The sequence below is a fragment of the Triplophysa rosa genome, linkage group LG12 (assembly GCF_024868665.1).
Source record: "Triplophysa rosa linkage group LG12, Trosa_1v2, whole genome shotgun sequence".
NCBI classification, from domain to species: Eukaryota; Metazoa; Chordata; class Actinopteri; order Cypriniformes; family Nemacheilidae; genus Triplophysa; species Triplophysa rosa.
The window spans coordinates 16757248-16772110 of record NC_079901.1 but is presented as its reverse complement, the minus strand read 5'-3'; the positions used below and the strand labels follow the sequence as shown (position 1 = coordinate 16772110).

Genomic DNA, 14863 nt, shown 5'->3' with positions numbered 1-14863 from the left:
GCAATGTGGAGATTTTAGCGGCAGAGATGTCGTCAAGTTTTCGCTTCTTTGCTGAAGAACAAAACGTATTTACGAAACGCGCTCTGTAGAACAGTTTGTCTGTTTAGGGCCACTGTAGAAACAACATGGTGAATTCTATGCAAGGGGACCCGTGGTGTATGTAGATAGAAATAACTCATTCTAAGGTAATAAAAACATAACATTCATTATGGAACATCTTTATACACCTCTGAAGACATAGTTATGTATATTATATTGCAGTTATATTTCAGCCAACAGATCCTCCAAAAAAAATACACACTGGAACTTTAAGCGCCTTAGTTTTCAATGAAATACTGTAGTAAGCTGACAAAAAAAGTACAGTGGCCTAAGAAAAAACATATTGCTGTTAGAATATACAACACCATCTAAGCACACACAACACCGCTGCATTATGCACATTTGCTCATCGTGACTGATGATATATAAGAGCTGCTGCATTTAACTACCAATGCAAATGAAGAACTGTCACCATAACAACAGAGCACCAAGTGTGTATTACTGGAACAAAGTGACATATAAATACTAGTTATCTGCATACTGTAAAATGCATCCTGTAAAATATAATATCTTAAAATATAACTGAACCCATGGTGGTGGGCACACTTGATATCTGGTGTGCAGAAGTGTTTAAGTGCTGTGCAGTGATGGGTAGGGCTGTCACGATTATGAAATTTGATTGACGATTAATTGTCTAATAAATCATTGCGATTATGGCGATTAATTGTCTGTTTTAGGGCTTTGACATTTAATTCTCATACATTTTTGATTCAGCGATTGAAACGACCATATTGTTCTGAATACAAGACTATGTTTTTTTCTTGGAAATACATCGGAAAAAATTGGGTCATCATATATTTAAGGTTTAGGCTTTTACCTGTCAATAATACAACCTCCAAATACTTGCAAATGAAGTAAATTGATCAGGTGTGAATTGAAGCCACCATTAAAATGCTATCAGTCATAGAAAAGCTTCTAGTCAGTTTTTTTTTCACTTGCAAGACTACAGTAAAATTTTACTTGTGTGTTAATGATATTTTGGTAGACTGGTTTTCACACTGAGATTTGCTTAAATAATATTAAATTGTACTGCAGGTAATTTGTATATGTTTTAGTTTTTTTTAAGTGATTGTGTTGTGGTGGTACATTTTATAAGTATTACCATGCTTTAGTAACAATATATACACTAAAATATGTAATATGCAGATACACTACAGCTCCCCCTAGTGTCTTCTATAGAGATGTGCGATAATTGCGATGATCCGAAATCATCGCGATGAGGTCAAACAATCGCGATGAGACGATTATTTAATAATCGTGACAGCCCTAGTGATGGGTCAGAGGTCACCAGCATGCCTGTGGTTGCTTTTAAAACTCAAGGACAGTTTTGATATCATGTAGCTCATACTGTGTATACCTTGTAGCACTAGCTCAAATTGTGTTATATAGATGCACGGATGTGTCTAGCACAACGTTTTAGAGCTTAGCATCTATTTCTCTCCTTCTCAAACACCTCTTCTTCCTGCATACTGTCATTGCTTGCCTGGCCTGAGGCTTACACTGTACAAATCTGTCCTTCACGATTGTTTCTTTATCATGTTGTACGATGTGAACCCTGTGTGAGCTTGGGTAAAAGCCAAGGCAGAGTGTGCAACTTAAAGATTTTGTATGCCAGACTTTATGACACATTTTAGTAGATGAAGATTTTATAAAACTGGGCTTGGCTTTGGTTTAATCTGTACCATCATCTGTACCAGAATAGCATTAACAAAGATGGTGCAGACATTTTCAAATATTTGACTAGACACTTAAAAACACATACACAGTTAAACACACTAGTGTAATATTCCCAGAATAACCAGGATACATCAGCAAACCTCTGACAACTAAATTAATCCTTCACGCTACAGAATAGAATACAGAATAAGAATATACAATTTGAGGCCTTACCCTCTTCTGTCTGCTCTCAGCGGCCGAAAGCTGGGCAGACATCCTCTCTTGCATCTTGCGGCAGTGAGCCATAACAGCTTCAAGGACTGTGATGGGATTCGCGCTAACAGCCCTGCGGTCCTTCGTCCCCGTTCCCGACTCAAAGTCTCTCTGCAGGGCGAGGAACGGGTCTGTCAGACTGAACTGCCCATACCGCTCCTGTAGGAACACCTCTTTCCTTCGAGCCTGTGAAGGAAGAGAGACAAATCTGATCAGACCATGTATGCCAGGATATATTTTAAAGATTCAAAGCAGCTGTCGAAATTCTGACTGATATTGTAAGTTTCATGTGCATGTGAACACAATCAGTGAATCCACAAAACCGCAAGAGGTAAATACAATTCCTAGCATTATTGTATGGTGATATGGTGTATATGTTGATGCCTGTATTGTAAATTGAGAAATCTTTGGCAGAGAAACGGGCACGTCTCCACAATGTTCAAGACATGGGAATCTGACAATTTCGCAATATTAATCGGGTGAATGTTATTTTAAAAAAAAAAGCATCAGCACACTTTGACTTTATATTCAGACCTGATAATACTACCTGACATATTACACTCAAACACACATGGAGAGAGAAGGGCGAGATCATCATTAAACCAGCGATTACTTACACCAGCTGCTCATATCAACAATGTGAACACAACTGTCTGTCTTAATGGCTGATGGCAACCAACAACACACAAACACAAACAGCGAACACAGATACTGTACATCGCTGTATGATAAACACAGGTGAAGGGCTGCAGCAATCATTAGAAAAGTTTTTTTAAAGATGAAGTTTGTTTACTTTTCTGCTTAGCTATACTAAGATTTAATTAATACAGAAAGTATACAAGAAAATCTCAAAACAAAATACAAGTACAAATATTCATATAAAAACAAACATACAGTGCAAATACACAAATCATAACACAAATATGCATATGCATACCTATACATATACTAAATATCCACCTTATAAATTTATTTTAATTTCCAATGTATTCCAATTTCTAACACTTTTTAGTAAATGATCAATTTAAAATGGAAGGTTAATTAAAATTTCAATTAGATTTAAAGAATGGTGTTATGCTTGGACGCAATATAAAAATGTTAATAACTTAAAAAAGCAGACGCTTCTGCCCAATACATACATAATACATAATAATTTCACTATTAGCTAGTGCTCATTTACCATGGCCTGCCTTTAAGCAAAACAATTAGGATTACAGACAATACATCACCTGATTAATATTCATAACCCAAGCCGATAGAATTTATAATGTGCATTATAGATATCTACAGTGCAGACATTTTTCCAAAAGTTTCTATGCTAATGCACAAATGCCTTTTCTGTAAAACACAGATGCAGTAAAACGATTCCAGCACATTATGAGCAAATCTGTCCTCCCAAAGCATCCTTCAGTGTCATGCAACCCACTGGGCTGATCTACAGGCTCCATCTGCCCAGGAAGAGCGATGCTAGAAAATGAACACGCAGCTCAAATGGGAGAGATAATCTACGAGTTTGCACTCTACATGGTATCCCTATTTAAAGCAGCCTGTGTACTGAACGCATAAGAACAGTGTTAAGAGCACAAAGCATCCCGGAGGCTAATGCCCTCCGAGTGCTACTGCCTCACCAAAGAAGGCTACAACCAACCACACACAAACCCCGGGATGGATGACTCTCATTGCGATCGGTTTACTTCTCATTGCGATCGGTTTACTTCTGCTATGTATCACAGCTTTCAAGAGCATACGGCTTCTCTAAGTGAGTTGCTTTCAGTCCACTTAACATTAACAAATGATCAGCACTGGACAAAACCAGACCAGTTTTATTTCATTATGAGCGCAGTCTGCCATATAAGTGGGGTAGAAAAATTAGAGGCAGACGCGGATAAAAGGAACTTTCATGGACGGATAATGTTTCCAAGAGATTGAGGGAGAATGTGCCATACACTTGCGTTGTCTGTGTTGTTTTAATAAAGGAATTATACCAACCGGGTAATGGCACAAAAACGACTGTTTAGTAAATTCTACCCTGTGTGTTCAAAAATATTGAGTTCAATGTCTGCAATTGGAATAATAATGTGTCTTCTTAACAATCCTAATGGTAACTGCATACATAATGCAGGAAGCACAGCATGAAAGAGCTCAAATTTAAACCATACTCCTGTTACACAGACCAACAACTGTGAAAGAGCTTGTAAACACTGCAAAGTCTCAAGGAAAAGAGAGCGAGGGAGGAGGAGGAATAGAGAGAGCACAAGAGTGAGATCTAAAGAGATGGGAGTCTGGAGGCGAGAGAAATGTCTGTGTGTCATGGCAAATAGAGAATGAAGGCTTTTGAGATTCTCAGCCATCTGGCACTTTTCTCTAGACTTTCACAAATCTCTTCTATAATCACCGGGGCTGTTGTCGTCCCGCCTCTTCCATACGCACTATTTTATCTGTCTGTCAAAGGAGGTCAGGAGCCACGTGCAACCTACTGCGTAATATCAAGAGAATACAAAGACCCTGTTTAAAGTAAAGGGTGGGGCTAAAGAGATAGTTCGACCAAAATGAAAATTCTTTCATAATATATTCACATTCATGTCAATGCAAACCTGTATGACTATCTTTCTTCTGCAGAACACAAAAGAAGATATTTGTAAGAACGTTGGTAACCAAACAACATCGGCCCTCATTGACTTCCATTGTATGGATGCAAAACAACAAAGACATTTCTCAAAATATCTTCTTTCGTGTTCCACAAAAGAAAGAGTCTTATACAGGTTTTGAGGGTGAGTAAATCATGACAGAATGTTTATTTTTGAGTGAACTATTCCTTTTGAAAATCCAATTCTCCATGATTTGTCTCTTAACTAGTTTGGCTGTGATTCTAGAGGCTGCTCGGGACAAAAAAAAACCTTGTTAAAACTATACAGACACATTCTGCCTGGTCTTGTGCAGAAGTATGAAGCACACAGGAGTTCTGCTGAAGTTCAGGCAGGTCTTTGGTATTATTAGCATCAACCTTTATAGGCACGCGGTGGCTGAGTGAGGGGCTTCAGGGCAAACTGCCAAAGAGGAAAAAACCCTGAAAATGAACAGAGGAAGAGAGAGCTACAAAGACTTTGTTCATAGATAAAAACAATAAAAAGTCACTTCTCCTTGTCTCTTCAGTGTGTCATCACACAAGCTTTAATTATTTAGAAATGATTCAAATTACTATTATGATATGACCATTTCTCCATTACATCGCCCGTGCCTATTCTCTGCCATTTTCAAAAGCACTTCAAAATATTTAAGGGTCTTTCTCATTGGCCATTACTCTTGGAGGGGTGAAGTAATGAGTGCATTCTTCTGTATTGTGATGCCAAGCTGAGTCCACTGCAACTGACAAAGTGAGTCACTATGGACTCCCACCATCACAAACCCCCAAAATCTGCTGTGGACTTCTAACAGTACCCCTTAGACCCATTACACTGACTAGTAGAGGTTAACCCATGAGTGAGGCTTTTGTGTAAAAGAAAGTGGCTTTTCTGTACTGCTTCTGTTTGAGTGTGAGTGTGTCTGAGAACTCTCACAAGGGGCCTTTCAATTAGATCGACACAGAGCTGACTTTATGGTGCACGGACTTCCGCAGCTCCCGTCTCCTTACCCGAATGCAAGATGGAAAGGCATCAGGTTAATGGAGGGGAAAAGAGGACCGGATAGGGATTTAGTCTTTGATCATCAGAGCTCACTTTGTGACAGTCCCATTGGCGTAAAACACAACATCAAGACAGAATGTTCCTTCTCATGTCTTATTTTACTCTCCAGGTCATTTCCTGGCTGTTTCTGGGGCAGATTACATTGACTCATGTTGACAATCAGGCAGAATAACATATGGCATGAGACTTGTTTATTTTTATTTATTTTTCGCATAAAAAGTAGGACACTGAAGGATTTATGGGTTTGTATCTAAGGAGACGGGTACGAGGAGGGGATGGGATCTAAAGGGGCCCAAAGGGGGATCTAGGCAATCGAGCGAGTCCCTAGAGTGCCCATGCCAACTACCACATGTCACCCACACTCTCCTATAAACTTCTTGAGCTTTGATCTGACCCATTAAAAATAATGCTTACCCCAAATGCATTCCCTACCACATCACTGGTCTAGTTTCTGCTGAAAATGTAAGCTTACTTCTGACGAAGTCATAGAAATTCTGTTTAAGCTAAATAAAGCCTTAGCTGTTAGAAACGACAATACTGCGTCGTTCGTCACATTTCCTATTAAAAGCATTAATCGAATTAGTGAGGCACTGCTGAGTGGAGCAGAATTGTACCAACAGTGTTAGACACAATCAATACCAAACAATTCAGGAAATGAGGGAAGCGTGCTCTTTTAATTAGACGCCGTCTATAATAACTATCCAACAGGGAATATCAAACTGAATGCAGAAAAGCATGTGTCAAAAACAGCCACAATGTTTGATCATTTAATGACAGGGACATAAGTTCAAGCATCAAAATGTTTTTAAATGAGACTAACTAACAAAGCTTCCCCTGAGAACAGACTCAATCAGAGAGAAATGTTATTTCCCAGAGATTATCCTTTCATACCTGAAGAGTTCTCAGTTATGCTTTAATTTCACAGTAATTGTAAATTGTAGCATCAGCTCTGTTGCAGATATTTTTTAAGTATTCTTTTGGAGACGTACTGTATAAATCAACCGAGCAGCATTATATACCTTAGAGGTCTCTTCTAAAACACATGGAAGATTGCTGTTTTTTCCTCAGAAACACAATCTAGAAAGCTTGAGGTTAAAGAAAAGGTCTCTGTTTCCTTCCATTTAATCTCATTGCAGTCTAGGAAAATTCTGTGAAGATCCTATACTCATTTAAAGGTCCAGTGTATGAAATTTAGTGGCATCTAGCGGTGAGGTTGCGAACTGCAACCAATGACTCACTCCACCCCTCCCCACTCCCGTTCGAAGCGCTACGGTGGCTGACAAAGGAGGACTAAAAAGTCGTCACATTTCCGCTTCTTTGCAGAAAGAGATAACGTATTTACGAAACGGGCTCTATGGAGCAGTTTGTCCGTTTAGGGTTACTGTAGAAACAACATGGCGAATTCCAGGCAGAGGAACCCGCGGTGTATGTAGATAAAAACCTTATTATAGGGCAATAAAAACATAACGCTTCATTATGTAAGATCTTTATACACCTCTGAAGACATAGTTATGTATATTATATAGCATTTCTGTCAATACATCTTCCAAAACATTACACATTGGACCTTTAAGGTTGAAACTTTACAAGCACACAGCATGCTGTATACAGACATAATTTGGAAACATACAGCATACAATTTTTACTCTTTCTAAGCCAACATTACCACAGATCATAAAGTGAAGAGGATCTGTCATAATCCTACACGCATACACTGCTTCTAGGTCAGATTCATATTAGATTCTCGATAAAAACGCACACACGCACACAGACTTCCCTTTGGGATTAATTTTGGATGAAAATTCTCTCATGCTTCTGCCACACAGCCCATATGAACCAAGACATCTCCTCTATAGCCGAGCAACAGAACCTGGGTCCAATCCAGCTATATTTAAAGATGAGGAACTTATTTGATTTTAAAGGTCCAGTGTATGAAATCTAGCAGCATCTAGCTGTGAGGTCCAACGGCTCACTCCACCCCTCCCTTTCGAAACACTACAGTGGCTGACACAGGGTTAAGATGTCATCACGTTTTCGCTTCTTTGCCGAAAGAGATATCGTATTTACGAAACGCTCTCTCAATTTGTCCGTTTAGGGCCACTGTAGAAACAACATGGTGAATTCCATGTACAACCCGATTCCAAAAAAGTTGGGACACTGTACAAATTGTGAATAAAAACAGAATGCAATGATGTGGAAGTTTCAAATTTCAATATTTTATTCAGAATACAACATAGATGACATATCAAATGTTTAAACTGAGAGAATGTATCATTTTAAGGGAAAAATAAGTTGATTTTAAATTTCATGGCATCAACACATCTCAAAAAAGTTGGGACAAGGCCATGTTTACCACTGTGTGGCATCCCCTCTTCTTTTTATAACAGTCTGCAAACGTCTGGGGACTGAGGAGACAAGTTGCTCAAGTTTAGGAATAGGAATGTTGTCCCATTCTTGTCTAATACAGGCTTCTAGTTGCTCGACTGTCTTAGGTCTTCTTTGTCGCATCTTCCTCTTTATGATGCGCCAAATGTTTTCTATGGGTGAAAGATCTGGACTGCAGGCTGGCCATTTCAGTACCTGGATCCTTCTTCTACGCAGCCGTGATGTTGTAATTGATGCAGTATGTGGTCTGGCATTGTCATGTTGGAAAATGCAAGGTCTTCCCTGAAAGAGACGACGTCTGGATGGGAGCATATGTTGTTCTAGAACTTGGATATACCTTTCAGCATTGATGGTGCCTTTCCAGATGTGTAAGCTGCCCATGCCACACGCACTCATGCAACCCCATACCATCAGAGATGCAGGCTTCTGAACTGAGCGCTGATAACAACTTGGGTTGTCCTTGTCCTCTTTAGTCCGGATGACATGGCGTCCCAGTTTTCCAAAAAGAACTTCAAATTTTGATTCGTCTGACCACAGAACAGTTTTCCACTTTGCCACAGTCCATTTTAAATGAGCCTTGGCCCAGAGAAAACGCCTGCGCTTCTGGATCATGTTTAGATATGGCTTCTTTTTTGACCTATAGAGTTTTAGCCGGCAACGGCGAATGGCACGGTGGATTGTGTTCACCGACAATGTTTTCTGGAAGTATTCCTGAGCCCATGTTGTGATTTCCATTACAGTAGCATTCCTGTATGTGATGCAGTGCCGTCTAAGGGCCCGAAGATCGCGGGCATCCAGTATGGTTTTCCGGCCTTGACCCTTACGCACAGAGATTGTTCCAGATTCTCTGAATCTTTGGATGATATTATGCACTGTAGATGATGATAACTTTAAACTCTTTGCAATTTTTCTCTGAGAAACTTCTTTCTGATATTGCTCCACTATTTTTCGCCGCAGCATTGGGGGAATTGGTGATCCTCTGCCCATCTTGACTTCTGAGAGACACTGCCACTCTGAGAGGCTCTTTTTATACCCAATCATGTTGCCAATTGACCTAATAAGTTGCAAATTGGTCCTCCAGCTGTTCCTTATATGTACATTTAACTTTTCCGGCCTCTTATTGCTACCTGTCCCAACTTTTTTGGAATGTGTAGCTCTCATGAAATCCAAAATGAGCCAATATTTGGCATGACATTTCAAAATGTCTCACTTTCAACATTTGATATGTTATCTATATTCTATTGTGAATAAAATATAAGTTTATGAGATTCGTAATTATTGCATTTCTTTTTTATTCACAATTTGTACAGTGTCCCAACTTTTTTGGAATCGGGTTTGTAAGTGGATCTGCGGTGTATGTAGATAGAAATAGCTCATTCTAAGGTAATAAAAACATAACGCTTCATTATGTAAGGTCTTTATTCACCTTTGAAGACATAGTTATGTATATTATATTACATTTCTGTCTATAGATCCTACAAAAAATTACACACTGGACCTTTAACAAACACAGACTATAACGTACACATAATGTTCTCATACGTTATATAAATGTTCACCAGTCAGAGCAAATTTCCGTACTATATGCAATGTGAAGTAATGATTCACAACCAATCCTAATTTTCCTTTTCATCAACGCTAAAACAACATGGCTCAAACGTTTCAATTCAGATGATTTCTTATATAAACAGGTCACAGCAGGGGCTCGCTGGCATTTACAACAGCAAAACGCTACACCAGGGAAAAAGAAATGACGTCTTAAATTCTTTGAAAAGCAAGCATTATGCAGGCAGAAGGTGAATCATTAAGTCAAGAGAAAAGCCAAGTAACCGCGGCGTGTTATAATGACAAGTGCCTGTTAAGCATACATTGGGGTTTTCACACAAACAAAACCATACATTAACCAGGACGCACTTAGAAAGATTAAACCACATGCAATTGCTACACACTGCACATAAACCAAGAAGGTCGCTGATTGGCTGAAAAAGAGTTTACGATACATTCCTTTATTTACAGACTAATTTACAGTGTATTTATGAGTAACAGAGCATTGGGTGGCACTATAAATCTGCACAGAAGTCACCTTGCTTTAAAGCTTACATTTAATGCCACAGGCCTGAAAAACTAAGGACTGGTATCGGATCCAGACACCAGCAAACCCAGCAGGTCCCTTTTTCAAGACATTTCCCCCAACATATACAGTAAGCAACCAAGGTAACTATTTATAGTGACATCATTACATAAGCAAGGCATACACACTTGAAATATTTAACACAGCTCAACGCATGATGGTATGGTGGGGGAAGGTTAGGGGGTGGTGGCGGGAAGGTTAGGGGGTGGTGGCGGGTCTGTCCTCCTTCAAGCCATTGAAACAGAATTTGAAAGGGTTTCAGTGCATTTCCGCCACTAGATCGACAGGCACTGCTGGAACGCTAAAATTGGTCATGGCTCTCTAATGATGCTTGTGGCCTATTTAAATGACGCTCTCACATTTCTGAGCAGCGCTCGGCAGACCGATCTATAAAAATCCAATAAACGTGCAAAACCCGCAGTCTGCACGAAGACATTTGAAGGCAACTTTAAAACGAATAATCGCCCTGGATATAAAAACGCAAAAGAAAACATTATTTTCTCATACAGTCTGTTCCACATAACAATTCCGTACATGAATAAACAAAGCGTATGGTCAACAATGAAAAAACAAGAACGCTTCAGATGATGCTGAATATAGAAATGGTCTGTACTGCACTACATGTGCTGCAAGCATGAACCATATGACGAAGCAGCTCCGTTTTGAGTGACAGTGTTTCTTTTTCTCATACAAGCACAAAATGGATGGCTGATTTTTCATGAAGGTGATTCCTAAAAAGCACAGTGTATTACACCACATATTGCTCTTTGTCTCTCCTATACTGCATGATAAATTCTTGCATTAGTGAAGCAAACTAATAGGACTGTAAAATATCCTTTTGAGCCTGAGGAGTTTAATTCCGCATGTTGTTTTTGCTTAGACATAGCAAGCTATTTATTTTGAGGATGCACTTAGTGTACTCTGAGGGGAAGTGGGAGTCTGTGCCACATTCTGGCTTGATAATAATTCTCCAAAACAAATAGCTCAAGATACTCAAATAAAGAGTAAGAGACCTTCACAATCCAAGTTATGGTCTATTTAAATCACAACAGATATTTTATCTGCATCGCTTCTTAAGAGAAAAACTAAGGTCTTTGTGAAATGTAATGGCAACGGGGCTGACATCTCCAGAGAGCCTGATGGAATAGAAGGACAGGAATGGATGAGGTGAGGAAGGAGGCTGGCAACAGACCAGTAACTGGGTCTGGACGGAGTGGCTGTCCTGCGTTTCAGCTCCCAGTGAGAAATAGCCCGGCCTCATCCACAATGACATTTAAAAGACTATTCAGTTGCTTCATTTTGGTTTGGCTGGTAAGCTTTAAGGTGGGACGACAGTGCTTTAAGAGCAGTTGTGGTGTGGCTTAGTGGTTAAGAAATATGGGCAACCAGAGGTTTTAGGTTCAAATGCTAAAAGCCTCTGACAAAAAAGAAACATTTAAATGAAAAATATTTATATATATAGCCCAAACAAAAAACAGAGGAGTAAGGGAATTTAAGGTTTTGTACAAATTAACCAATATGGTTACAGTAACAGTACAGTTTTATATACATCCAGTAGTGTATTGGACACTGCTATCGATGCATGTAGCTAAAGAGTTGATGTGTAGGACTAAAGGGATAGTTCACTCAAAAATAAAAAGTCTGTCATCATTTATTAACCCTCGTGTCATTTCAAACCTGTATGACTTTCTTCACAAAAGAAATTTTGAAGAATTGACTTGCATTGGTTTTGTGTCCAAAAAATAGAAGTGAATAGGGACCAGTGTTGTCGGTTACCAACATTCTTCAAAATACCTTCTTTTGTGTTTTGCAGAAGAAAGTTTTTGAATGACTAGAAGGCGAGTAAATGAACAGAATTTTTTATTTTTGGGTAAACTATCCCTTTAAAACCTATTAACTGTTTTCTCATATAGGACACACATGCAATTGTATGAGATTGCCAGAGCGAGGCAGATGTGTGACTCAAGTGCTGTGTCAGTGGGCAAGCAATGACACTTACATTTCCACCTTCAAAAGACTATGAACAGCAATTTGTATGCTAGCAGAATCTTGGCTCAGCGTCATATCTCCTTAGACAGTGGGAAGTACAAAACAGCCCCAGAAGGGCTACACAAAAAAGGCCTAACTGTGTGCAGGACACTCCAAACCCGTCCTGCACATGTCTCTCACTTTTTTTTACAAGAGGACTCTCCATAACTTCAGCATAGAACAATATTCAGATACTGTAATCTTTATGATACCTCTTTAAACTTGATCAACTGCAGCCTTCTAATGATACACAATGACTTTAGTTAGACTAAACAAGATATTTAATTTGCTGTCACAGAAAACAAAGCCGGCAATCTATGGAGGAACAGTCTGTTCAACATGCTGTTGATTTTTCACCTGACAAAACATTAAAAATCTGCTATCAGATTTTCCATAAATTTCCAGACAAACTAATTCGAGGAAATGTTATTGGACATCATTTTTAGCACGGTACAGTTTGACATTTTGAACAGACTGTTTCTCCACGCCTGGCAGTTTTGTTTTCATTAAGAAAGAAGTTAAACAAGCCATCAACTCTAAAGCTAACTGGCATATTTTCTATACTGTGTACTGTATCTGCCAACACAAGCAAAAAATGTCGCAAACATAATTTTTTTATTTCGAGTGAGGTACTTACAAACAAGCATTTTTTGCATTGACGTTCCTAATCTTTCTTATCTAAAGTGAATGTGGAACTGTAATGGCTTACAAATAGATGATATTGGGATGTTTTGTTAGACTGTGAGGGTTAAGATTTCTATGATAAGCTTTAATCTCTCTCTAAAAAGATCCTTGTGGAGCAGCGGCTGTCAGATCAACAGGGCTGATCTTCAGCCAAAAATAAAGGCAAGTTAACATGGTGCCCATGACCTGAACGCTAACACAGCCAATCACCCAAACACTGCGTTCCCTGCCACCGTGCTATCACATTTAACAACATTACAAATATGGCACAACCAAGTTTGCGCATGCTCCCAGAAAGCTCATTACTCAAAGTATACGAAACTAATTTTCCAATTCCTCAAACTTTTACATTTTCTAGAACTTCTCTTTCTCTCCTCTTCACTTGGACGGCATTCAAAGGTTTGGATTTCTGCTATGAGTGCACTTGTTCCGTGCTCTTCATTGGCGAGTCTTGCTTAAACATTCAGGATAAGAAAGGCCATTAGGGCAACAGCGAACAAAATGGCTGACTCACATCCCTGTGCCGCTTGATTTATTCTGCTCATTTAAAATTCCCAGTATAAGAGAAATTTGGAAATGCATCTTTACCTTCTGTTTTTGCAAAATAATGCATTTGTAAATAAAAGGGAGGGCTTTGAAATATACCTGAGATGACAGTCTGTCTATCCATTCATTCAGCCTCCCCCCACACACATACACAGCTGACTCAGTATCAACATGAGGATCAATTAAGCTACTCTTATGAACACGTGCATGTGGAATTATGGTTCTGCTTCTTGCATTTGACAGAGAGAATATAAATGTGGCAGAAGGGAGGTAGAGAACACAAGAGTGTGCGTGAGAGAAATACATGGACACAACGCAAACAGCTCCAAGCTGTTCTCCTCTTTGATTTACACGATATATTCCGTTTCCTATAGATCCAGATAACAGTTTGTTTTGTGCTATTTTTATCAGCCTGTCACAATGCAACGACTCAACCATGTAGCACACAAAAAGAATGTGTTGAGGCGTAAGAAGCTTCTCGAAACAGGCATGTAAACATCAACTGGGACAGTGGCGGCATGCATGGACTCCAGTTAACATGGATTCACATCAGAGGATGAAGGTTATCGCAAACATTTTCCATTTTAGTAACAACAGTAGCTCATGTCATGGAGTATGTTCAACACTAAAAAGCTTCATCTGAACATACAGTAAGCACAGAACGCAGGTGGTTTGTTACTGATTGCAAACAATAAATGTTTCTGAGCCTGGCTTTTGGCAGAGCTCTAGTTTCAGTAAACCAAACGCTGGTGACACAGAACACAAAGAAACAAAGGTAAACAAAACCTCTGAAGCAAGAGTAGCTGTGAACTTCTTGCACCTCCTGATACACACAGGCTCCGTTCCTAAATCTAGTGAGCTGCCTACGCAGTTCACAGCATTTTAAGGCATCAAAGGCGTGCTTCTGGAAGGCTGTTCACAAAGGTAGAATGCATAATTATGCTGCCCTGTAAGATACCATCTTATGACCTTATTCTACATTGTAAATATAATTCGAGGAAAAAGCAATCCCATAATGCAACATCAGTGAAAAAACTCTTCCAAGATGGCAAAAAAATGCCAATAAGATGTATGAATTATTTTTAGTTGAAAGGTAATGATAAAAAGATCATCTGCTTAAACAAAAACAAAACTTTTTTACTCTATTAGTAGGCAGGTAGACAAAACTAGACAAAAAGGCAGCTGAGTTCTGATCCAAACCATACTGTTGAGGAATAAAAGGACTTATTAACCATCCAAAAACCTTCTGCTTTTATCCTATGCGTAAACTGAAACTAATAAATTACAATGAAATTATTCATACATTATTTATTGCTTAAAAACACTCAATGGCTGTGTAAACAAAACCCTTTTTGCCTCATTAAAAACAGCTATGCTC

At 39.0% G+C, this 14863-nt stretch overlaps 1 protein-coding gene across 2 annotated transcripts in view; it reads right to left on the bottom strand.

Moving 5' to 3' along the window:
- Positions 1 to 14863, bottom strand: part of cttnbp2 (cortactin binding protein 2) — a 41583-nt gene that overhangs the window by 20787 nt on the left and 5933 nt on the right. For both annotated transcript variants that reach the window (XM_057347788.1, XM_057347787.1), the window contains exon 3: positions 1990 to 2214. In XM_057347788.1, coding sequence (XP_057203771.1) covers positions 1990 to 2214 — 225 coding nt within the window. The remainder of the gene's footprint in view (positions 1 to 1989; positions 2215 to 14863) is intronic.